Source organism: Loxodonta africana, chromosome 1 (assembly GCF_030014295.1).
Source record: "Loxodonta africana isolate mLoxAfr1 chromosome 1, mLoxAfr1.hap2, whole genome shotgun sequence".
NCBI lineage: Eukaryota > Metazoa > Chordata > Mammalia > Proboscidea > Elephantidae > Loxodonta > Loxodonta africana.
In genome coordinates this window covers 175,299,933-175,327,411 of record NC_087342.1, presented here as the reverse complement: position 1 = coordinate 175,327,411, position 27,479 = coordinate 175,299,933, and the positions used below count along the sequence as shown (strand labels likewise).

General features: G+C 39.1%; 1 protein-coding gene across 1 annotated transcript in view; it reads right to left on the bottom strand.

Moving 5' to 3' along the window:
- Positions 1-1,967: 1,967 nt before the first annotated feature.
- SLC16A10 (solute carrier family 16 member 10) overlaps positions 1,968-27,479 on the bottom strand; it is a 157,271-nt gene continuing 131,759 nt past the window's right edge. Inside the window, exons 5-6 of the mRNA XM_003404290.3 lie at positions 8,645-8,873; positions 1,968-5,750 (exon numbers count right to left, since the gene is read on the bottom strand). Coding sequence (XP_003404338.1) covers positions 5,518-5,750; positions 8,645-8,873 — 462 coding nt within the window. The 3' untranslated portion in view covers positions 1,968-5,517. The remainder of the gene's footprint in view (positions 5,751-8,644; positions 8,874-27,479) is intronic.

The following is a 27,479-nucleotide window of genomic DNA, read 5'->3' as shown; positions in this document are numbered from 1 at the left end:
TTTAAATACTCGTTTAAATTGTCAACACATTTAAAAATCGGAGTTAATTAGCTTATGCTTTTCCATCTGTATTCACTCTAACACCGTTCACTATCAAATGCAATCCAACCTAGACAGGTTCTTTGGGAACTGCATCCGAGAGGGCTTCCACATTCCAGTCACCCTCCACGGTGTGCTCTCATGACAAAGGTTTAATGAAGCTTTCATGGGATCTGAAAGTAATACTTCAACCTGTTGCTGTCGAGTTGATTCTGACTCGTAGTGACCCTATAGGACAGAGTAGAACTGCCCCTCACGGTTTCCAAGGAGCGCCTCGTGGATTCAAATGACTGACCTTTTGGTTAGCAGCCGTAGCTCTTAACCACTATGCCACCAGGGTTTCCTGTAAAACATTACGCTCTTTGAAAATATTTATGCTATTAACTTGGCAGTCTTTTTCTCTGAAAATATTTAAATAAAAATGAAAGTTTTAAATGTTAGCACAAAAGATATCAATTATATGAAACTTATCACTTCCCCCAAATATTTTAATGATGAAATTAAAAAAAAAAATGTGTACGTAGAGCACTAGACCTCTAAGTTGAAGGCTGCAGCCTGCGTGAGGCCCTTTTTCAGGTGACATAAAATGGAGTGGGGATCCAGCCTCTGAAACTACAGGCACACCGCTGAGTCCTGCAGCTAGGCAATCAGTGGGGCTAAGCCAGGGTACTAATGGACTCTCCATCAGGTTTTTGAAGGACAGAGAGAAGTAAAGAGAAATGAAAGAAATAAGGATAAAAATATGAAGAGTAGAAAAAGGTGCCTATGGAAGAGTGTGAAAGTACCCTAGCAGGAGCTCTGTTCTCAGAGCTCCCTAGCTCTAGAACCTCATCTTCTATTGATTTAACATCAACAACCATCTGTACGTAGGACATTTTAGAAATAACATTGGTATAAATTAAAATATTCTTAAATACAGTTAAGAGACATTAGAATTACCAAAAGAAACATACTTTCGCTTTGCAACTAAATGTACATTTACTTTAAAGGTGTGGGAAGTTGAAGCTAATAGCATTATAGGTTTCGCCATACTTGGGCAGAGAGCCCATGAGATCATCTGAAAACATGTATAAACACATAATAGAGGAATCATGAAATGTAAAAAGTTGTTTCTATTTATGACCAGAATTTGATGTCTGATGCAAGCACTATGCAATTTCCAGTGGAAATTACAAGTCTTAAAATAGGACCATAGAGGCTTAACGGGACTTCTAAGTCAATTGGCAAAATAATTCTATTATGAAAACATTCTGCATCCCACTTTGAAGTGTGGCGTCTGGGGTCTTAACTGCTAACAAGCAGCCATCTAAGATGCATCAATTGGTCTCAACCCACCTGGATCAAAGGACAATGAAGAACACCAAGGTCACACAATAACTACAAGCCCAAGAGACAGGGCCACATGAAACAGAGACTTACATCATCCTGAGACCAGAAGAACTTGATGGTGCCCGGCCACAACCAATGACTGCCCTGACAGGGAGCACAACAGAGAACCCCTAAGGGAGCAGGAGATCAGTGGGATGCAGACCCCAAATTCTCATAAAAAGACCAGACTTAATGGTCTGACTGAGACTACAGGAATCCCGGCGGTCATGGTCCCCAAACCTTCTGTTGGCCCAGGACAGGAACCATTTCCGAAGACAACTCATCAGACATGGAAGGGACTGGACAATGGGTAGGAGAGAGATGATGATGAAGAGTGAGCTACTTGTATCAGGTGGACACTTGAGACTGTGTTGGCATCTCCTGTCTGGAGGGGAGATAGGAGGGTAGAGAGGGTTAGAAACTGGCAAAATTGTCATGAAAGGAGAGACTGGAAGGGCTGACTCATTAGGGGGAGAGTAAGTGGGAGTATGGAGTAAGGTGTATATAAGCTTTTATGTGACAGACTGACTTGATTTGTAAACGTTCACTTAAAGCTCAATAAAAATTATTATCAAAAAAAAAAAAAAATAGGGCCATAGAGTAAGCACTGCGACTGTGATCAAAGAGATTTACAAATTTTGAATAAAGTACCAACAATCTAGGCGGCACATTATTACCAAAATGGATGGACCTCAATAATATCCACTGCAATAAAATTTAACCACAACGTTTCTTGAAGATCCTTGGCATCTGTTATAATAGTATCTGATCCCGAGTTTCTGGAAAGAATCACCCCCTTCTTACAGGGGTTGTGACAATTAGGATGATGAGACAGAAAACAGAGTTCTCTGACTCCGTATTCTTTTCTGCTCAAAAAACTGTCTGGATTGAACAAAACAAAAATATAGGCCCATAAGGTCACTTTATTGCAGCAGTAACATTGTGTTCAGAAATTAGAAATGACTGTTTTGACTGAAAAGCTAAATATTTCTTGGTCCCAAAACACACACAAAACCTTATTAATATTTTTCATTTTCTTGGTTTGTATATCTTAGACTTTTTTTTCTTACCGAACACATATCTTACTAAATATGCGTCTCATAGAATTTAGCATCTTACCTTTTATACTTTTGTTTTTTAACTTTACATTATTACAACAGAGGACTCTCTGTGGAAGCTCATTATTGTGGGTTTTTTCAGTATTAAAAGGAGCCCTGCTGGTGTAGTGGTTAAAGTGCTCGGCCACTAACCAAAAGGTTCAGCTGCTCCAAGAGAGAGAAAGACGTAGCAGTTGGCTTCTGTAAAAATGTACAGCCTTGGCAACCCTATGGGCAGCTCTACTCTGTCCTGTAGCGTCCCTATGAGTTGGAATCTACTTGACAGAAATGGGTTTTTTTTTCTTCAGTTATAGATCCAGGTTGATTCATTCTATTAGACTGAAAAACTACATATATATAATATTACACACAAATGCAATATGCTGATCCAAAAAAAACCCAAACCCAGTGCCGTCGAGTTGATTCCAACTCATAGCAACCCTACAGGACAGAGTAGAACTGCCCGATAGAGTTTCCAAGGAGCGCCTAGCGGATCTGAACTGCCGACCCTTTGGTTAGCAGCAGTAGCACTTAACTGCTATGCCACCAGGGTTTCCCAATATGCTGATAACTAAGTTTTATTACAATACTTAATTCACTTTGCTGTTTTAATATGGAAGCTTAACCATGCAAGATCAAATCTTTGGGTTGCAGATTATTAATTTTTTTTCTCTAAAACCAGCCAAATTTGCAAGTAAAAACATTTTGGAGGTCTTTACAGATTAAATTCTCCATTTTAGAATTAGTCTGTACATCTGAAGGTCTTTAGGAGCTTGCGCTGAAACTATTTTTAAAAAAGTAAACCTTTTATAATGGCAGGCTTAATGGTTGGTCTTAGCTGTGTGTTTTTGCTGAACTTCTCAAAAGCACTAATAATAGTGTGGAAGTAATTTTTATATAACTGGGCATAAATAAAGAATTCGATAATGTATTACATTATCATCTCTGAATTGTTTTCTAAAAGCTTAAAATCAGTATGGTTCAAATGTACATTTTTTTTCCTGCAACAAGGCCTTCTGTAGACAAAATGCCCTGAATATGAAATACAGAAATGTTGGAAGTAGCAAGTTGCAGCTGTGTGTATGGCATAGTAAATTGCTGAATATCTTCACAATCAAAATAATTTAAAATCCTATTAAAAATAAATTCTACAATTAGCACATACACTTTGATCTTTCAAGGTGGGAGATGAAAGAGTTGAAACTGAAGGGAAAAGTCATTGGATTTTCCAACTGCTCAATTCACTGCCTCACTTCTCTCCACCTCCCTACCCCTTCTCCCCCAAATCAACAACTATAAATCCAGGTATCTCCATCCTCAGCTAGAGACAAAGAATGGAAGGACTGTGCCTCTCAGAGATGAGGAGCTGAAAAGAAAAGTAGTAAAATGATACATTAAGCTTCTCTTTTCTTACAGAGAATTTAGAAACAGACCCTGGAGGTATTTTAGAAGACAGCATTCTTTCCAGGTGAATAAGCTACAGTTGAGAAAGATCTAATGTACATCTGTAGCTAGGATTTTAAATATACCTTGCATATTATTTACTTTTAATGATCTAAAACAAAAACATAGATAAGGAAAGTATTTCTGTCTTTGTAAATGAGTATGGTTTTGGTTTTAATTGACATGACATGACTTTGGTTTTAATTCTGGGTCATTGAAATGCTAAAAGGAGCCCTGGTAGTGCAGTGGGTAAGCGCTTAGCCACAACCAAAAGGCCAGCAGTTCAAACCCACCAGCTGCTCCACAGGAAAAAGCTGTGGCAGGTACAGTCTTGGAAACCGTATGGGGCAGTTCTGCTGTGTCCTATACGATCGCTGTGAGTAGGAATCAACTTGACAGCAATGAGTTTTTTGAAACTCTAATAACAGGATATTCTACGGATAAACAAGAAAAATAATGGGAATGTTAATGGTATGCAAACTAGGATAAATAAATAAATATAAACGTAAATTTTTGCTAAAAAATTTGGAAATCTAGAAGTTGTTTCTCTTTTTAAGTACTTCTGGCCTTTTAAGGCCAATTAATTTCATAAACCAGTTTAAGCAATTACTTCTATCAGAAATGGATATTTTCTTCATGAATACAAACTGGGTTTTTTTCCCCTCCATTTGTGCCTGTAACTGCAACTGGATAATATGCCCAATAATGCTTTTATTTAAATATCAGGTCCTAGTGCTAACAAATCCAGAAGTCAGAAAAATTCTAAGTTAAAATTGCAGAATTTCTTTCACTCATTCTATTTTACTTTATTATTACAATTTAAACAAATTCAGAAAATTGGGGTCTTTCTGACTACTTGAGTAAAACACTACAAACTGAAAGAAAAACATAAATGGAAGAATGCCTGATTTCTGAACTGCTCTGCCTTTATGAACAGGAACCTTTCATAGCACATATTGATTCTAAATACATCCTTAGCATCTCTTCCAAGACAGGTCCCTTGACACTGGAGCAAGTCAGGATATCTTAATAATGTCATAGCTTATTCAACAGTAGGCAAGTACCTTTAACACAGACTTTAGGTTTAAGTATATCTGGTACTACACGGAATTCAGGGTTAAATTTTGCAAGAAGTTTCCAAATAACAGACGTTAAAACAAAGGTACCAGATAAAGATATCAGGTGAGACAATGAACAGTATTTCCAGTCCTACCCAAACTGTAACCCTTTCAGTATAGCTTGAGGTATTTTTAAATATCTGTACAAGCTAAATAGCATTCACAGTTTCCAAAGTTGGTTTTTTACTGAGATAGCTTCAAATTCTCACAATTAAATATAATTTGACTTTGAGACATGTTTTCATGCATCAGAGTCACTGCCCTCAGACTTGTGGATATACCAGCTATTCGGTGGCCAAAAATGGTTCTGTAGTGATAAGGGTTCTATTTCCCAATTATTGTGCTATTCCTAGGATGTGATTTAAAAAAATAAGAAATTTGCAATTCATATAAAAGGAAAAGTTGCTTTAACTTCTGAAAGCAAGTCCAGTCTGATGCAGGTATGTAAGACATTAAATAACAGAGTCAGATTCTTTCTTGAGGAGTCCGGATGAGCTTGATAGCACAGAGTTCTGGTTCTCCAACATTTTCTCCACCTTTTCTCCTCCAGTGGTTTTATTGGTCCCTCCTTGCTTCTTACTATGGATCCACGGAATAAAACAAAGCACAGCACCTCCAATCAGGGGAGGGAGTCCAGCAAGGTAGAATGCCACGTCATAGGAGCCCAGCTTGTCACGAAGTAACCCTGAGAAGGGAAAAAACTGTCACCAAAAGATAACGGTGTGGCTTTTGGGGGTTTCTGATCAGTCCGGCCTAGTCCCAAACTAGTAACTTCACCTCAGCAGAACTGGTTCAAGCAACGTATCCAGTATGGCAGACAGACTGTCAAGATGACACTTCTCTCTCACACAAAACTCAAAATATATACATTTCAAACTGTTCTGTGACGAGACTAAAGATAGGAGATCTTCATATCAGAAAATGGGTCTGAAATAGAAACTTTTTCTTATACAAAGATCTCCTATCTTTACTCTTGTCATAGACTCTAGGCCTTTGGATTTTCATACCAAGATGTGACTTGTTAGAAATATTTGCAAGGAAAAGTTTTGGCATTCCCCAAACCCCTCAAAGGCCAGTTGGGATATTCTGACACATGGTGTAAACGTCTTTTCTTCAGCAGGAGGTGAAGAGACCATCAAGATGAAACTTCTCTCACTCAAAAGGTCTATATTTCAAACCAATCTTGGGCCAGTTTTTTTTTTTTTTTTTTTTTTAATGAAATAACATGAAACTGTTTTAAACTATAATTCAAAATCAATCAAAATTATAAATCTAAGAGTTGGATGAGAAATTTAGATTGTTAAATACATTTTGGAAAGACACTAAGGTTTGTCAGCAAATGGAGGAAAATATAAGTATGTATGTGTGGCACTTTCATAGACCCTTGGGCTCTGCTTCTAAAAACAGTTACTTAGAGTGCTCCTTATTCTTCATTTCTCTAACAAAATCCGGTACTCAAGGTTTTTAGAGTTATCTAAGTGTTTTAAACTTTAGTAATTACAATAACTCTCATAGCGACCTATAGGACAGAGTAGAACTGCCCCAATAGGTTTAGGTTTAATTACAATAAAACCTCAGTTATCTCAATGTCCAGGGAACATATTGTACTGAATATCTGACTTTGCTAAACAAATAGTTGATGATTTGTCAAGTACCAACACATTAAAATATGTACACACTCGTTCCAGATAGAAATCTAAAATATACAATATCTTTACGTACGTAATATACTTAAAATACACAATTTCCCTATCTTTTTAAATGAGAATATCCCATATGTAACCAAGCCTTTCACCCTTAGAAACACTAGTTATTATATTTTGCTGTAATAGTATGGTGCCCCCAGAACCTACTGGTGAGCTAGAGGCTTTCTGCTGCCTTTTGCTGTGTGTTGTTATTCTGCCTGCTTTGGAAGTTTCCTGTTACCTCCCCTTATTCTTGGTCTGTCTGTCATCAGTCCCTTCTGGTAGCAAACATCGCTCCTGCTAAAATGCTGCTTTTGTAGTCTACTGTGGAGTTGGAAACCCTATAACTGAGCTTGTCAAACTCAAACCATTTGCTGTCGAGTCAATTCCGACTCATAGCGACCCTATAAGACACAGTAGAACTGCCCCACAGGGTTTCCAATGCTGTAAATCTTTAAGGGAGCAGACTGCCATGTCTTTCTCTCGTGGAGCGGCTGGTGGTTTCAAAACACCGACCTTTTGGTTAGCAGCCGAGTGCTTAACCAGTGTACCACCAGGGCTCTGTAACTAACCTTGTAGGGTGTAAAAATAAGAGTGAGTGGTGTATTGCCTGGGGGAGAAGGGAAGGAGTGGAAGGTTCTCCTACAGGGAGGACTGTGACCTTTAAAATATACTCTATGGAATCTATTTGGTCTGCAAAGTAGTAACTGTGTTTCCTTGATTTATGACTACGTCCCCAAATGGTGAATTTGCTAGATGTATGTGGTTCTGGATGTGAAAATGCATTGAGTTGAACTTTCTCTGACACCTTCATGTGCCAAAAACAGGTGACAGTACATATATTTACATTTTATTGAATCTTGTTACAATATTTATTCATACTGGAATCCAAGTAATACTGAACTTGAGACATCTTTACACCATCATTCAAATGATTTCTAAAGCTACAACATATATTTAAAAAAAAAAGGAAAAAAAGTTGCTATCAAGTCAATTCCAGCTCATGGCAACCCCATGTGTATCAGGGTTTTCAATGGGTGATTTTTTTTAAAGCAGATCACCCAGCCTTTCTTCTGAGGTACAGTGAACAATTCAGTGTTACTTAGTACATTCACAACATTGTGCAACCCACCTCTATCTAGTCTGAAAACATTTTCATCACCCCAAAAGGAAACCCTGTACCCATTAAGCAGCTTTTACTCCGCCTCCCCCCAGCCTCTGACAACCACCCATCTGTTTTGTCTCTATGGATTTACCTATTCTGGATATTTCACATAAATAGAATCATATAATATGTGACCTTCTGTGTCTGTCTTCTTTAACTTAGCATAATGTTTTCAAAGTTCATCCACACTGTAGCAAGTATCAGTACTTTATTCTTTTTTATGGTTGAATAATATTCTCTGTGTGTATGTATATATCATAACATGTTTATCCATTCATCCATTGATGGACATTTGAGTTATTTACACTAAATGCTATTTTTCATCACCTCCTCCTCAGGGAGATGTTATGTTTTACATAAAGCATTTACAAGGTACATATTTAGAAATCTTTCAGAATCCTTATCTTTAAAAAAGAGAAGCCATTTTCCCATTCCTCAAAGCACATAATAAGTGAAATATAGGAACCGTGAAAGCTCAAAGCCCAGAAACTTACTGTCAGGTGTTTTACTAAGCATCTTAGATGCCAGCAGGGATAAGAAGAACTCCCCAGCAAACTTTTTCTATAGCTGGTCTTTCCAAAGATGTTATAAATAAGGCACACACAAAAGCAAAAGGCTAATAATCAAAAGTTACGATGTGATATATTTTACATATAAGTGAAACTTAGGAACTGTAGTGGGAAATGGTATGAATTAATATTATAATAACTATAGAATCATTACACTTACCTGCAATGGGTGGGCCCACCGTCATGGGTATAGACATGAATCCAAGTAGAAATCCAATTGCTTGGGAGACATCCTGGGCACCAACTAACTCAAAAGCAATGGGAGCCATGATGGAGATGAAGCATCCATCGAAGAGACCCATGATGAGACAGACAGCAATGAGGGCCCCAAAGACACTACACAAGGGAATCATCATGGACATCAGACCAATGAAGAAAAAGGAGAGTACCTAGGACAGACACCACAGTGTCAACTCTGCTCTCAGGAAAGGTGAACTTTACAATTACTGAGCAACATGCTCAGGACTTCTAAGTGATTACTCGTTAGTTTTGTTTCTTTTTCCCCTAGCTCATCTTGATTTTACACACATAATAACTTCCGCCACCATCTCCTGACTTCTCCTACCACTATCTCAATATTTCCATTAAGGCACAAGGGAGAAAAATAACTACTTTTATTCTTACCTTGCCTGCCAGCATGTAAGCTTTTTGAGGGCAGAGTCTGTAACAAATTCATCTTTAGGCTTCATATTATGAAGTTTAAGGATCTTGCACCTGGTCAGTGTTCAATAAATATCTGTTCCTTGAATATCAGCTCAAATTCACTCATTCGTCAAACACCTGATTTTGGTGTCATTTGATAGGCACCGTGCTAGAGATTTCAGCAATGAATACAATCTGGTTCCTACCCTTGGGTTGTAGGGAGATGGACATGTGAATAAATGCAAATGAAGTTCCAGATGCCGCCACAGTTATATATTAAAGTATGGTGGGTACAAAAAAAGGAGGGAGCAGACCATTCAATAACCTTTTTAAGCAAAGAATTAAAACTGAACACTTCATTAGTCAGCAGAAGAAATGTTTTAAAAAGCATCAAGTTTTGAAAAAGTTTGTGTATGATGATGGTGTTGTCAGGTGACTTCACGTAGATTCCAACTCACAGTGACCCAGTGTGACAGAGTAGTAGTGCCATAGGGTTTTCTAGGCTGTATTCTTTTACAGAAGCAGATTGCCAGGTCTTTTCTCCCACAGAGCCGCTGAATGGGTTCGAACTACCAACCTTTTTTTTTTTTTAAGAAAGCTAACTGGAATTATGATTTTTTTTTTTTATCATACTTTAGATGAAGGTTTACAGAGCAAACTATTTTCTTATTAAACAATACACATACTGTTTTGTGACACTGGTTGCCAACCCCATGGCATGTCAACACTCTCCCCTTCTCAACCTTGGGTTCCCCATTACCAGCTTTCCTGTCCCCTCCTGCCTTCTCGTCCTTGCCCCCTGGGCTGGTGTGCCCACTTAGTCTCATTTTATGGGCCTGTCTAATCTTTGGCTGAAAGGTGAACCTCAGGAGTGACTTCAGTACTGAGCTAAATGGGTGTCTCCGGTCTCTGTCAGACCAGTAAGTCTGGTTGTTTTTTCTTTTTAAGTTAGAATTTTGTTCTACATTTTTCCCTAGCTCTGTCTGGGACCCTCTATTGTGATTCCTATCAGAGCCAGGCACTATCTAATTGTGCTGGACTCAGTCTGGTGGAGGCTGTGGTAGTTGTGGCCCATTAGTCCTTTGGACTAATCTTTCCTTTTTCTTTGGTTTTCTTCATTCTCCCTTGCTCCACTGGGTGAGACCAGTGGAGTATCTTACATGGCTACTCACAAACTTTTAAGACCCTAGATGCTACTTATCAAAGTAGGATGTAGAACATTTTCTTTATAAACTATGTTACACCAATTGAGCTAGATGTTCTTTGAGACCATAGTCGCCAGACCTCAGTCCAGTAATCGGCTCCTCAGGGAGTTTGGATGTGTCTATGGAGCTTCCTTGGTCAAGTTATGCTGGCTTCCCCAGTATTGTGTACTGTCTTACCCTTCACCTAAGTTAACACTTATCTATTGTCTAGTTAGTGTTTATCCCTCCTCACCTTTCCTCTCCCTCATAACCATCAAAGATTGTTTCTTTCTGTGTTCAAACCTTTTCATGAGTTTTTATAGTAGAGGTCTCACATGGTATTTGTCCTTTTCGGATTGACTTATTTCACTCACCGTAATGCCTTCCAGATTCATCCATGTTGTGAGATGTTTAGCAGATTCATATTGTTCTTTACCGTTATGTAGTATTCCACTGTGTGTATGTGCCATGGTTTGCTGATCCATTCATCTGTTGATGGGCACTTAGGTTATTTCTATCTTCTTGCTATTGTGAACAATGCTACAATGAACATGGGCGTGCATATGTCTATTCATGTGTCAGCTCTTATATCTCTAGGATATGTTCCTAGGAGTGAGATTGCTGGATCATATGGTATTTCTATTTTCAGCTTTTTAAGGAAGAACATATCATTTTCCAAAATGGTTATACCATTTTGCATTCCCACCAACAGTGCTTAAGAGTTCCAATCTCCCCACAGCCTCTCCATTTGTTATTTTCTGTTTTCATGCTAGCAATGACGGGGTGAGATGGTATCTAACTGTGGTTTTGACTGGCATTTGTCTAATGGCTACTGATCGAGAGCATTTCCTCATGAGTCTGTTAGCTGCTTGAATGTCTTTTTGGTGAAGTGTCTGTTCAAATCCTTTGCCCATTTTTTAATTGGATTATTTGTCTTTTTGTTGTAGAGATGTTGGATTTTCCTGTAGATTTTAGAAATGAGACCTCTGTTGGATTTGTCATAGCCAAAAAAGGTTTTTCCCAGTCTGTACATTCTCTTTTTACTCTTTTGGTGAAGTTTTTTGATAAGCTAAGTGTTTAATTTTTAGAAATTCCCAGTTATCTAGCTTATCTTCTGGTGTCTGTGTATTGTTAGTTATGGTTTGTATCCTGTTTATGCCGTGTATTAGAGCCTCTAGCATTGACCCTATTTCTTCTTCTATGATCTTTATAGTTTTGGGTTTTATATTTAGACCTTTAATCCATTTGAATTAGTTTTTGTGTAGGTGTGAGGTATGGGTCCTGTTTCATTTTTTGCAGATGGATATCCAGTTTTGCCAGTAACATTTGTTAAAAAGACTGTCTTTTCCCTATTTGATGGACTTTGGGCCTTTGTTGAAGATCAGGTGGCTGTAGGTGGATGGATTTACATCTGGGTTCTTAAAATTCTGATCCACTGGTTGTACCAGTACCAGGCTGTTTTGACTACCATAGCTGTATAGTAGTTTCTGAAGTCAGGTTGTGCAAGTCCTCTTACTTTATTCTTTTTCATTAGTGCTTTACTTATCCGGGGCCTCTTCCCTTTCCATATAAAGTTGATGATTAGTTTTTCCATCTCTTTAAAGAATGCTGTTGGTATTTGGATTGGAATTGCATTGTACTTGTAGATTGCTTTGGATAGAATTGACATTTTCACAATGTTGAGTCTACCTATCCATGAGCGTGGTATTTTTTTACATTTATGTAGGTCTCTTTTGGTTTCTTGCAGTAGTGTTTTGTAGTTTCCTTTGTACAGGTCTTTTACATTCCTGGTTAGATTTATTCCTGAGTATTTTTTTTTTTAAAGGGGCTATTTTTTTTTTATTATAAATAGTATTGCTTTCCTGATTTCCTTTTTGTAGTTTTCTTTATTGGTGTATAGGAATCCAACTGATTTTTGTATGTTTATCTTGTATCCTTCTACTCTGTTGACTCTATTTTTCCAGTAGTTTTCTCATGGAGTCTTTTGGGCTTTCTATGTATAGAATCATATCATCTGCAAGTAGGGACAGTTTTACTTCCTTACCAATTTGGATGACCTTTATTTCTTTCTTTTGCCTTATTGCTCTAGCTAGGACTTCCAGCTAATGTTAAATTAATAACGTTAAATAGGAGTGGTGATAAAGGGCATCCCTTGTCTCGTTCCTGTTTTCAAAGGCAATATTTTCAGCTTTGCTCCATTAAGAATGATGTTGGCTGTTGGTTTTCTATAAAAAACAAACAAAAAAAAACCCATTGCTGGTGAGTCAACTCCAACTCATACTGACCTTTATTATGTTGAGGAATTTCCCTTCTATACCTGTTTTATTGAGAGTTTTTATCAGGAGTGGGTGTTAGACTTTGTCAAATACCTTTTCTGCATCAATTGAGATGATCATGTGATTCTTTTATTTCTGTGGTGGATTATGCTGATTGATTTTCTAATGTTGAACCATTCTTGCATAAACACACCATTCTTGTATACCTGGTATGAATCCCACTTGGTGGGGGTGTATTTTTTTTTTTTTTTAATATGATGCTGAATTCTATTGGCTAGCATTTTTGTATCTATATGCATAAGGGATATTGGTCTGTAATTTTCTGTTTTGTGATGTCTTTGCCTGGTTTTGGTATCCTGGTTATGCTGGCTTCATAGAATGAATTCAGAAATATCCCTTCCTTTTCTATCAAACCACCAACTTTTTGGTTTGCTGCAAACCATTGTGCCGCGAGGGCTCCTTCATGCCTATGATAGTAATTATCATTTATTTAGTGTTTACTAAGTGCCAAGCATTGCTCAACACTGACATGCATTATCTCACTGGTGTTTCTCATCACAATTTTGTCAGTTGGGTATTAATGTTATTCCCATTTTATAGATGAAAAAAGTGATGCTAGGAGAGATTAAGTAGCTGTCCAAGCAGTCATGAGGGCAACAGCAGGGAATGGCTGGAACTGTTCCTAGAGCTGGGAAGGAAGGAGCGATCAAATGAAGCACACCTGTGGAATACCAAGCTTGCTAGTACGCCTCAGGGCAGTCACTCACAACCTTAAAAACCTTAATGCACATCAGGATCACCTGCAGCCTGTGCTTCTAGGATGGGGTCACAAATCCCCATTTAACACCAGTGGCCCACTAACACCACAATGAGAAACATGCTCTTGAAAAATGTTCCAAACTCCAGGTGTGGTCTCTTTTTGACACTATTATACCATATAGTTGAGTAAATTTTTCATCTTCATTACTAGACTATAGCTCTTCTCTATAAAATTATGATTAGTTTAAAAATTTGAGTTGGCTATTTGAAAAATATGCCTGGGACTTCACACTAACATTTCTACTCAACAAATCTCCCCATTCTCCCAAACCAAACCAAACCCACTGCCGTCAAGTTGATTCCAACCCATAGCAACCCTGTAGGACAGAATAGAATTGCCCCATAGAGTTTCCAAAGGAGCACCTGGTGGATTTGAACCGCCAGCCTTTTGGTTAGCAGCCGTAGCTCTTAACCACTATGCCACCAGGGTTTCCCCCATTCTCCCAATTTATTATTTTCTACTTAAACATCTTTTTCTCTACCCCACCTTTCCATGAAAGTATACGCATAATCTCTTAGCAGGGTAACTGTTGGGTTTGCAGCCAGGTCAAGTGGAAAGAACTAGGACCCAGAGGGATAAGACCCAGGTTCTAGCTGTGTGTGACCCTAAGCAAGTAAAAAACTTCCTGATGCTTTAGTCTCTCCATCTATTAAGAAAAAAAGAAATCTAAAAATAAATCAAAACGTAGAACGTGGTTTGAAATTAACAAGTAGGTAAGGATTTAAGTTTTCATTGAAAAACTAATCAGACAAACCTTAATATTCTTAATTATAAACACTTTTCATTCAACATATAAGCATAAAAGGAGATAAATATGGAAAGTCATTTAAAGCTTAGAAACACAATCACAAACTCCAGAGAATTTATGATAAAGCTTATAGACACTTTGGGACCAGATTTAATGTGTTTAATTGGTAAGGCCCATGAACCAAACGTTCTCAACCACACTGCTGTAATTACACTAGATTATCTTTCAGGAATATTTTTTTTTCTTTTCATGTGCCTCATGTTCTTTTCCTACTTTGTTCAGTACCAATTTCTTCCAAGATAAGAAAACTAGCTCTGTGGAATTTTTTACTTATTGAATTTTTAAAAAGCCTAGTGTAGTACTTGGCACAAAGTCAATTTTGCTTGGTGAACGAATGTTTTCTTGGAACAATTTGTGTAATGTGAGACCCAGGTACTTTACTTTTGGTAGGCAATTTTTTGGTTTCTTTATCCAATTTTAGCCCCCTCAAATTTCTGTTCTTCGACCAGATTTGCAAGGAATCATTCATTTAAGACTTTCAAATTTATTACTATATATTTCAAACATATTATTTCTTAACACTTTGTTCATTCTCCTTTTTCAATTCAAACTGTATTAATTTATAGTTTCTCTCTTTTTAAATTATTTGACAACAATTTGGTTATTTAAAATTAATTTAGTTATTTAAAAAAGTGTTCAACCTTTAAGAATTCAGTTTACAGAAATTTATGCATTTGTTCTTTATCATTTCTCAGAAAATAATTAGCTTCTTTTACCTTATATGTTGGTATAATAGTGAAAAACTATTCTCTTTCCCAGAAAGTGCTACTACCCAAAGTATAGCTGAATTAGGACGTAAGTAGGCCAAACTGATGAGACACACCTATTCTCTACACGTAGGGATAACTGAGCCGCAAAAGAACATGCCAAGGTTTAGTAAACTGTTCATATAGGACGTCCAGTACTTCCTCATCATTTTCCAAAATAAATATTGATCCACACATCAAATATTGATCTGTAGATACTGGGGCTCAGCTTAAAAGATGAATAAATTTAGTATTATATACAATCATTTTTTTCTCAAGTACAGCAGCTCTGGTTAGATTTAATTAAGGGAGTCAAAGACCCTTAATCTTTAGGCGCTGGCACTGACATTTAATAAGGCAGTGGAAGTTTAGATGTTTATGTTGCTTTTGTTTTCTTAAGACCATCCAAGGAGACATCTTCTGTCATAATATCACAGACTCTAGAAGAATGATTCCCTTTGAGTTAGTTTATATACCTAGTAGCAAAAAAAAAAATTTTTTTTCTACTGCCTTTCCATTTCTATCACACACACACACACAAATATTCTTGGAGAAATGTCAGTTTAAGTTCTGCTCAGGAATTGAAGTGTAGCTCAAGAGGAAAAACTGAGCAGTACCTGGCAAAGAATAAGCAGAAAGCATTTTTGGAGACATATAATTGGCCACAGTTAGAGGCCAAGGTGGCTCCGATAAGTTTATTCAATATAAAGTTTCCAGACTTTCGGAGCCTCTGGCTACGCACCAACAGCAGAAAGCAGTTAGAAGCAGAATTCTGCCATTCCATCACAAACTAAAGGGAAACACTGAGGCCACATAGCCAGGTGGCTGACTCCTCTAAAGCACGCAGTGTCCACAGTACTTTCGAAGTGCTTTACAGTGAGTCTGTCCAACTTTTCTCCATGGCATGTGGACTGCCATTTCTACCTGACAGAAGAACTGGCACGTGACACATTCATACCCAGTGCCACAGCCTAGATGAGACTATGGGGCCCCCTATGCAGGCCTAACAACCGAGATATAGAGGAAAAAAGCAGGCAGGGAATTGCTAAGTACTTGGATACTATTTTGGAAATAGCTTACGTTTGGTAAAGCATATGCCCTTGTCCCAAGGTATCCTTAGGAAAATGTAAAATGCCTAAAAGGTATGTTTAGGCAAATGGAATGAAAAAAAAAAAGCAAAACTGGTCAGTTCACTTTACCTGAACCAGAAGAGGAAGCTTACACAGGAAGATACATATGAAAGTCATAGTTACAAAAAGTCTAAATTACAAAACTAACTCATGAATAAAACCAAAAACCAAACCCACTACCATTGAGCCAATTCCGACTCATAGCAACCCTATAGGACAGAGAAGAACTGCCCCATAGGGTTTCCTAGGCCGTAAATCTTTACAAAAGCAGACTGCCACATCTTTCTCTCAAGGAGTGGCTGGTGGATTCAAACCACGACCTTTTGGTTTGCAGTTTAGCACATTAACCACTGTGCCACCAGGGCTCCTGACTCATGTGTACTTTCTTTAAAAAATTCAAACCTTAGAGAAATGTATATGGTAATGTATGAAAGTCTTCCTTCAGCCCCCTTCTCCCTCAACCTATGCCCACTCTCTTCCTCAGGAAAAACCACTTAACGATTTACATTACATCATTCCAGACCTTTTCCATATGTACACACATATGTTGTTTGGGTTTGTCTACTTCACATACATAGACAAGATGTCCACACTTCAGTGTGTCCATGTCACAGAGAAATATGACACAATTGGTAAGTGACCTAAACCCAAAGTTTTCAGTTCTTTCATTATGAAGTTATAACTTACAAACCTTTGAAACACTCTTGCCCCTCTGAAACGGTTACATATTAAAGACAGAAACAAACCTGTAGTAACTTAAAGGTGACTAGAAAGACAGGTCTGTGAGGCTAAAAAAGATAATAATGAGACACCAGGGCACAGCCTTTCCTCTCCCAATAAAGCACATACTCCGGGAGCCTTCATAAAGAGTTTCTTTAACCAATATTATTCTAGACAATGCAATTTGACCATCTCTTCTGGAAGGAGTGGCTCAGCATTTCAAATTGTTAGGTTAAAAATACCTGGAACCCAGGACCTTGATGGAAGAACCTTAAAAAAAAAAGTGAGAACCCTAGTGGTGTAGTGGTTAAGCACTTGGCTGCTAACTGAAAGGTTGGTAGTTAGAGCCCACCAGTCGCTCCACAGGAGAAAGATGTGGCAGTCTGCTTCTGTAAAGATCACAGCCTAGGAAACCCGATAGGGCAGTTCTACTCTGTCCTACAGGGTCACTATGAGTTGGAATCAACTCGATGGCAGTGGGTTTAAGCAAAAGCCTATGATATAACTCCTAAATTCTGTGACCTACAAGCAAAATTCAGGGTAACCAGGGTCTCCTAATCAGGATCTGCCTTTGGTATTTAATAGAATATTAAAACATAGTAAAAGCAAGGATTTACTAATCATCCAGTCTGGGCCAGGCACTTCACATATGCTGTCACAATGAATCCTCACCACAGCCTCTGCTGGTTCTGGAGGCAAGTTGGTAACACTCGGGGTGAACTCAAGTCTGCTCTGTAGCGCCCAAGCCATTGATGACTGCAACCAGATGCTAGGCCACATGGGAGGGTGGTAAAGTCTGTCTGTGTTACTAGCGTTCTCGGCCCAGCTGCTATTCACCTTCAGAGCTGGCTTCAAAAGGACAGACAGGGAGGGAGGAGAACTGTCACAGCCCCATGAGGTTAGGTTAGGACAGATGAAAGCAGGGAGCGAGTGTGCCTGAGAAAACATGTCACCAAACAAAGGAAAGGTGGGAAAATAAGGAGCAGAACCATCCCAACCCTTAAAGACTGCGCCAAAAGGCAGACAGCCAGATAGGGAGGGAGGGAAAGAGGAATGAACAGAGACTCTGAGCACAGCTGGAGTGGGCTGCACCAGAAAGGAGCTAGCCAAGAATCAAAAACCACACTGAGTGTTTGGGAAGTTGGGGCAGGGGATGCCAGGGAAGAGGAGAGACAGAGGGGAGTGCCGTCGTTGTCATGGTTGGGAGCAGACCAGCATCCTGGTGGGCTGGGTCTGTGTTATCCCCTGTGTTACTGTGTTCACAAGATGAAGCCCATTGGCGGCTCTCAGCAGCCAGGGCACATGGAAGGCCTTCTGTTCTCCTTCGTGGCCTCTTTGAAATGTAATCATCTCAACCGTGACTCAGCATGGGTGCCACAGTGTACTACATTTGGATGAAAAAAATTAGATAAAATCTAAAAGAAGCCAGGTTGTGGCTAACCTTTCATCCAAAATGAAATACCTAACCCACAATACTGACTGAACTGTGTGTAACTGCAGACCAAACATGGGACAGGTTAGGAAAGGCTGTATCTTCTTTTGTGAATTAGTTGAAGTGCTTCATTAAAATGTGTCCCCAGGGCGAGGCCAAGATGGCTGACTAGGTAGAAGCTACCTTGGATCCCTCTTGCAACAAAGACTCGGAAAAACAAGTGAATCGATCACATACATAACAATCTCCGAACCCTGACCATCAAACACAGATCTAAAGAGTTGACCTGAGTGACAGAGACTGAGAACGAACAACCACGGGGAAGCAGCGACTGTTTGAGGAGCCAGAGCCAGCGTCCCAGTCAGGAAACCTTGGTGCTGGGCTTTGCACTGGGCGCAGGGGAGCTGAGCAGGGCATCCTGAGACGGCGCAAACACGGGATGCAGCCCTAGCCCCCAGAACTGACCTCGGGGGAAGCCCAGCCAGTGCACGCAGACAGTGCAGCAACGCGGCTGACAGGAGGAGAAGTCACCGGGAGGCAGCGACTGGTTTTGGAGCCGAGAGTGCAGTGTCCCAGCCGGAGAACCTTGGCGCTGGGCTTTGGACTGGGAGCAGAGGAACTAACCACGGCTTCTGAGACAGCGCAAGCATGGGACGCGTGCCTGACCCTTGGGGGCAATCTCTACCCAGCCAGCGCACACAGTCAACGCGCCCCTCGGGAATCTCAGATAAAACAGTCATCCCAAGCAAGATAAGTAACTTTGTCTATATTCCGGGGTGCGACTCTCTTCTATTTATCTGAACCCTCCCCTCCCCTGTCCAGGTGACTTCGTTAACATGGAAATTTCCTGAGCCAGAGAGTGAACTGCGTTGCGGTCTTTCTTTCTTTCTTTTTTCGGTCTTTTCCTAACCCATTCTCCTGGCCTGAGAGAAGCAGCTACAAAAAACCCAGGGACCAAAAATCCTTCCCTAATTGGACTAAAAACACAGAACCAGCTCCAGCCAAGCATATGTGATCCACAGTCTTGAGCTTTCATCCCTACAGGGAAAAAGGTAGCTATTATAATGCAAAGGCAATTCTGATAGGGATCTGACTGTACTTGTTTTAGCAGATGTACTGGAAAGACAAGTTTCCCAGGTCTGATACCTCTGCGTATTCAACAGAGCCCTCACTGACCCACAACAGGGAACTGAGGGCTGAAGCTCCCCCCAGACCACCTAGCCTCCTGCCTTAGGGGTCTAAGGAGGGTGACACCTACCCATCTGTAGAGGTACTTGCACTGGGGGCCTAAGGTACAGCTGCAGAGCCCACCCACCAAGGTGCTTTAGGAATAGAGACACACCTACCTCACTGGCACTTGGGGGAAGCCTGTCAGCATCCTGTGCCTCCGGAGTGTGAACCCCTGCTGCTACTAGAATCTGGTGCACACAACTATCACCACTACTTCTCTAGGTGGATAGGTGACAGTCTGCACCACACACTTGATGACCCAAAATCAGATTCCACTCAAGAACAGTGAATGGACTCAGGCTTATATATCTGGTAACAGCCCAAACCAGCTGGTAATAGGACATAAGTGAGTCAAGGGCTACAACAATCAAGACAGCGCAACCTAGTAGCCCATCTATGTATACTGAAAGAAAACAAAACAAGATAAGATTCAGTGAGCAAATATAGAATAAATCACTACAGTATCTTAGTGATGGCTTGGAGACAGCAGTCGATATCAAACCACATAAAGAAGCAGACCATGATTGCTTCTACAACTCCCCAAACTAAAGAATCAAAATCTTTCCCAAATGAAGATACAATCCTGGAATTGCCAGATACAGAATATAAAAAACTAATTTACAGAATGCTTCAAGACATCAGGGATGACCTCAGAAATGAAATAAGGCAAGCTACAGAAAAAGCCAAGGAACATACTGATAAAGCAGTTGAAGAACTCAAAAAGATTATTCAAGAACATAGTGGAAAAATTAATAAGTTGCAAGAATCCATAGAGAGCATTCAGAAATCCAAAAGATTAACAATAAAATTACAGAATTAGACAACACAACAGGAAGTCAGAGGAGCAGACTCGAGCAATTGGAATGCAGAGTGGGAAATCTGGAGGACCAGGGAATTGACACCAATATAGCTGAAAAAAAAAATCAGATAAAAGAATTTAAAAAAATGAACAAACCCTAAGAATCATGTGGGACTCTATCAAGAATAACTTGCGTGTGATTGGAGTCCCAGAACAGGGAGGGATAACAGAAAACACAGAGAGAATAGTTGAAGATCCGTTGGCAGAAAACGTCCCTGACATCATGAAAGACGAAAGGATATCTATCCAAGATGCTCAATGAACCCCATTTAAGATTGATCCAAAAAGAAAATCACCAAGACATATTATCATCAAACTTGCCAAAACCAAAGATAAAGAGAAAATTTTAAAACAGCCAGGGATAAAAGAAAGGTCGCCTACAAAGGAGAATCAATAAGAATAAGTTCAGACTACTCAGCAGAAACCATGCAGTCAAGAAGGCAATGGGATGACATATATAAAGCACTGAAGGAGAAAAACTGCCAACCAAGGATCATATATCCAGCAAAACTCTCTCTGAAATATGAAGGCGAAATTAAGATATTTACAGATAAACACAAGCTTAAGAGAATTTGCAAAAACCAAACCAAAGCTACAAGAAATACTAAAGGAAATTGGTCAGAAAACCAATAATATCAGATAACAGCACAACACAAGGTCACAGAACAGAGCATCCTGATATCAGCTCAAATAGAGAAATCACAAAAACAAATTAAGATTAATTTTAAAAAGAAAAAAACGCTCAAAACAGGGAATCATTGAAGTCAATATGTAAAAGATCACAATAATCAAAAAGAGGGACTAAATATAGGTGGCATAGAACTGCCATATGGAGAGGGATACAAGGCAATATAGGACAATACAAGTTAGGTTTTTACTTAGAAAAATAGGGGTAAATATTAAGGTAACCACAAAGAGGTATAACAACTCCATAACTCAAAAACCAAGAAAAACATAACGACTCAGCAAACATAAAGTCAAATACTATGAAAATGAAGAACACACAATTTACAAAGAAAAACATCTCAGCACAAAAAAGTGGAAGAATGAAATTGTCAACAACACACATAAAAAGGCACCAAAATGACAGCACTAAACACATAAAAAAAAAAAAATTTTTTTTTTTACTTATCTATAATTACGCTGAATGTAAATGGACTAAACGCACCAATAAAGAGACAGAGAGTTTCAGGCTGGATAAAGAAAAACGATCCATCTATATGCTGCCTACAAGAGACACACTTTAGACTTTGAGACACAAACAAACTAAAACTCAAAGGATGGAAAAAAATATATCAAGCAAACAATAAGCAAAAAAGAGCAGGAGTAGCAATATTAATTTCTGACAAAATAGACTTTAAAGTTAAATCCACCACAAAGGATAAAGAAGGGCACTACATAATGATAAAAGGGACAATTGACCAGGAAGATATAACCATATTAAATACTTATGCACCCAATGACAGGGCTGCAAGATACATAAACTTTAACAGAACTGAAAAGTGAGATAGACACCGCACAATTATAGTAGGAGACTTCAACACACCACTTTCAGAGAAGGACAGGACATCCAGTAAGAAGCTCAATAGAGACACGGAAGACCTAATTGCTATAATCAACCAACTTGACCTCATTGACTTATACAGAACACTCCACCCAACTGCTGCAAAGTATACTTTTTTTTCTAGCGCGCATGGAACATTCTCTAGAATAGACCACATATTAGGTCATAAAACAAACCTCTGCAGAATCCAAAACATCAATATATTACAAAGCATCTTCTCAGACCACAAGGCCATAAAAGTGGAAATCAATGACGGAAAAATTAGGGAAAAGAAATCCAATACTTGGAAACTGACTAATACCCTGCTCAAAAAAGACTGGGTTACAGAAGACATTAAGGAAGGAATAAAGAAATTCATAGAATGCAACGAGAGTGAAAATACTTCCTATCAAAACCTCTGGGACACAGCAAAAGCAGTGCTCAGAGGTCAATTTATATCAATAAATGCACACATACAAAAAGAAGAAAGAGCCAAAATCAGAGAACTGTCCCTGCAACTTGAACAAATAGAAAGTGAGCAACAAAAGAATCCATCAGGCACCAGAAGAAAACAAATAATAAAAATTAGAGCTGAGCTAAATGAATTAGAGAACAGAAAAACAATTTAAAGAATTAACAAAGCCAAAAGCTGGTTCTTTGAAAAAATTAACGAAATTGATAAACCATTGGCCAGACTAAAAAAGACAAGTAACCCGAATAAGAAATGAGATGGGCCACATCACAACAGACTCAACTGAAATTAAAAGAATCATATCAGATTATTACGAAAAATTGTACTCTAACAAATTTGCAAACCTAGAAGAAATGGATGAATTCCTAGAAAAACACTACCTACCTAGACTAATACAATCAGAAGTAGAACAACTAAATAGACCCATAACAAAAAAAAGAGATTGAAACAGTAGTCAAAAAATTCCCAACAAAAAAAAAAGCCCTGGCCCGGATGGCTTTACTGCAGAGTTCTACCAAACTTTCAGAGAAGAGTTAACACCACTACTACTAAAGGTATTTCAAGGCATAGAAAATGACAGAATACTGCCTAACTCATTCTATGAAGCCACCATATCCCTGATACCAAAATCAGGTAAAGACATCACAAAAAAAGAAAATTACAGACCTATATCCCTCATGAACATAGATGCAAAAATCCTCAACAAAATTCTAGCCAATAGAATTCAACAACATATCAAAAAAATAATCCACCACGACCAAGTGGGATTTATACCAGGTATGGAAGGCTGGTTTAATATTAGAAAAACCATTAATGTAATCCACCATATAAATAAAACAAAAGACAAAAACCACATGATCTTATCAATTGATGCAGAAAAGGCATTTGACAAAGTCCAACACCCAGTTATGATAAAAACTCTCACCAAAATAGGAATTGAAGGAAAATTCCTCAACATAGTAAAGGGCATCTATACAAAGCCAACAGCCAACATCACTCTTAATGGAGAGAGCCTGAAAGCATTTCCCTTGAGAACGGGAACCAGACAAGGATGCCCTTTATCACCGCTCTTATTCAACATTGTGCTAGAGGTCCTAGCCAGAGCAATTAGGCTAGACAAAGAAATAAAGGGCATCCAGATTGGCAAGGAAGAAGTAAAATTATCTCTATTTGCAGATGACATGATCTTATACACAGAAAACCCTAAGGAATCCTCCAGAAAACTACTGAAACTAATAGAAGAGTTTGGCAGAGTCTCAGGTTATAAGAGAAACATACAAAAATCACTTGGATTCCTCTACATCAACAAAAAGAACATTGAAGAGGAAATCACCAAATCAATACCATTCACAGTAGCCCCCAAGAAGATAAAATACTTAGGAATAAATCTTACCAAAGATGTAAAAGACCTATACAAAGAAAACTACAAAGTACTACTGCAAGAAACTAAAAAGGACCTACTTAAGTGGAAAAACATACCTTGCTCATGGATAGGAAGACTTAACATAGTAAAAATGTCTATTCTACCAAAAGCCATCTATACATACAATGCACTTCCGATCCAAATTCCAATGATGTTTTTTAATGTGATGGAGAAACAAATCACCAACTTCATATGGAAGGGAAAGAAGCCCCGGATAAGTAAAGCATTACTGGAAAAGAAGAAGAAAGTGGGAGGCCTCAATCTACCTGATTTTAGAAACTATTATACAGCCACGGTAGTCAAAACAGCCTGGTACTGGTACAACAACAGGCACATAGACCAATGGAACAGAATTGAGAACCCAAATATAAATCCATCCACATACGAGTAGCTGATATTTGACAAAGGACCAGTGTCAGTTAATTGGGGAAAAGATAGTCTTTTTAACAAATGGTGCTGGCATAACTGGATATCCATTTGCAAAAAAATGAAACAGGACCTATACCTCACACCAAGCACAAAAACTAACTCCAAGTGGATCAAAGACCTAAACATAAAGACTAAAACAATAAAGATCATGGAAGAAAAAATAGGGGCAACCTTAGGAGCCCTAATACAAGGCTTAAACAGAATACAAAACATTACCAAAAATGACGAAGAGAAACCAGATAACTGGGAGCTCCTAAAAATCAAACACCTATGCTCATCTAAAGACTTCACCAAAAGAGTAAAAAGACCACCTACAGACTGGGAAAGAATTTTCAGCTATGACATCTCCAACCAGCGCCTGATCTCTAAAATCTATATGATTCTGTCAAAACTCAACCACAAAAAGACAAACAACCCAATCAAGAAGTGGGCAAAGGATATGAACACACACTTCACTAAAGAAGATATTTAGGCAGCTAACAGATACATGAGAAAATGCTCTCGATCATTAGCCATTAAAGAAATGCAAATTAAAACTACGATGAGATTCCATCTCACTCCAACAAGGCTGGCATTAATCCAAAAAACACAAAATAATAAATGCTGGAGAGGCTGCGGAGAGATTGGAACTCTCTTACACTGCTGGTGGGAATGTAAAATGGTACAACCACTTTGGAAATCTATCTGGCATTATCTTAAACAGTTAGAAATAGAACTACCATACAACCCAGAAATCCCACTCCTCAGAATATACCCTAGAGAAACAAGAGCCTTCACACAAACAGATATCTGCACACCCATGTTTATTGCAGCTCTGTTTACAATAGCAAAAAGCTGGAAGCAACCAAAGTGTCCATCAACGGATGAATGGTTAAATAAATTGTGGTATATTCACACAATGGAATACTACGCATCGATAAAGAACAGTGACGAATCTGTGAAACATTTCATAACATGGAGGAACCTGGAAGGCATTATGCTGAGTGAAATTAGTCAGAGGCAAAAGGACAAATATTGTATAAGACCATTATTATAAGATCTTGAGAAATAGTATAAACTGAGAAGAACACATACTTTTGTGGTTACAAGGCAGGGAGGGAGGGAGGGTGGGAGAGGGTTATCTACTGATTAGTTAGTAGATAAGAACTACTTTAGGTGAATGGAAGGACAATACTCAATACATGGAAGGTCAGCTCAACTGGACTGGACTGGACCAAAAGCAAAGAAGTTTCCGGGATAAACTGAATGCTTCAAAGGTCAGTGGAGCAAGGACAGGGGTTTGGGGACTATGGCTTAAGGGGACTTCTAAGTCAATTGGCAAAATACTACTATTACGAAAACATTCTGCATCCCACTTTGAAATGTGGCATCTGGGGTCTTAAATGCTAACAAGCGGCCATCTAAGATGCATCAATTGGTCTCAACCCACCTGGAGCAAAGGAGAATGAAGAACACCAAGGTCACACGATAACTATGAGCCCAAGAGACAGAAAGTGCCACATGAAATAGAGACTTACATCATTCTGAGACCAGAAGAACTAGATGGTGCCCTGTCACAACCAATGACTGCCCTGACAGGGAGCACAACAGAGAACCCCTAAGGGAGCAGGAGATCAGTGGGATGCAGACCCCAAATTCTCATAAAAAGACCAGACTTAATGGTCTGACTGAGACTACAGGAATCCCGGCAGTCATGGTCCCCAAACCTTCTGTTGGCCCCAGACAGGAACCATTTCCGAAAACAACTCATCAGACATGGACGCGACTGGACAATGAGTAGGAGAGAGATGCTGATGAAGAGTGAGCTACTTGTATCAGGTGGACACTTGAGACTGTGCTGGCATCTCCTGTCTGGAGGGGAGATAGGAGGGTAGAGAGGGTTAGAAACTGGCAAAATTGTCACGAAAAGAGAGACTGGAAGGGCTGACTCATTAGGGGGAGAATGAGTGGAAGTATGGAGAAAGGTGTATATAAGCTTATATGTGACAGACTGACTTGATTTTTAAACGTTCACTTAAAGCTCAATAAAAATTATTAATAAATAGACAAAAAAAATTTGTCCCCAACATGCTGCGGATGACCTGATTACCCCATCTATAGCGGAAAAGACTTTCTAAAGTTCTTTGGGAGTAAAATGTCAATGTATAAAATATACCATGACTTCATCCACTCTACCACCTTTGCCACCATCATCTGTCACCCAGACCACTGCACTGATCTCCTAACTGGTCTTCCTTCCCTCTTGCACTCTTGCTTCTCTTCCCGTAATCCATCCTCCATACATACAGCAACACAGTGATTTTAAAATGTAAAATTAGACCACGTAATTCTTCAACAAAGGTCCACTCCACCAAAGCAATCTCTTCATCTTGGCTTTCAAGGCCCCTTATAATCCGACCCCTCCTAGCTTTCCAACGTCTTCTCATGCCATTCTCCTTGCCTTCTTGAGTTCCCAACATTCCCAGCTTTTTCCTGCCTCAGGGTGTAGGCTGGTACATGGGGCAGAATCCAAACCAAAACCATAAAAAAAAAAAAAAAACCCATTGCCATCCAGTCGATTCATGAGGACTGTATAGGACAGAGTAGAACTGCCCCATGGGGTTTCCAAGGAGCACCTGGTGGATTTCAACTGCCAGCCTTTTGGTTAACAGCCGTAGCTCTTAACCACTACACCACCAGGGTTTCCACCAAAACCATAAAAACCCGGTGCCATCGAGTCAGTTCCGACTCATAGCGACCCTAGTAGGCACTCAGAATTTCTCGAATGAGTGTAAGGAAATTGAGAGTCTGTAATGCAGTGAATGTCCATTAGAGGGCTCCTTGACACTTGAGAGCAAGACTCAATGTTCTGCTAAACACTCAACAAGGATATCCATGATAAGGTACAGATAAAGAGGGAGATGATCACAATACAGTAAATTCATTTTAAAAAAGCAGTACTCTACCAGCTGCCTATAACTACCTTCTAGTCGTGGGACCAGACTCCTTCCTGTGGCTGTCTGCCTGGACTTAAACACACACAGAGACACCCACAGCGACCAAGCCTCTCTATTCCTCAGTGATCACATCTATAAATGGAAATAATGACATAATGCATATGCAGCACTTAGTTTATCTTCTGGCACATGGAAATGTTCAATAAATGGCGATGGTTATTACTTCAAGTCAATTTAATGGAAGTTCCTTTATCTGTAATAAATGCTTTTTCCCATCACCTTCCTGTACCAAACTTTGCCTCTCCTTCAAGGCTCTGCTCAAACATGGCCTCTCATCTATAAAAT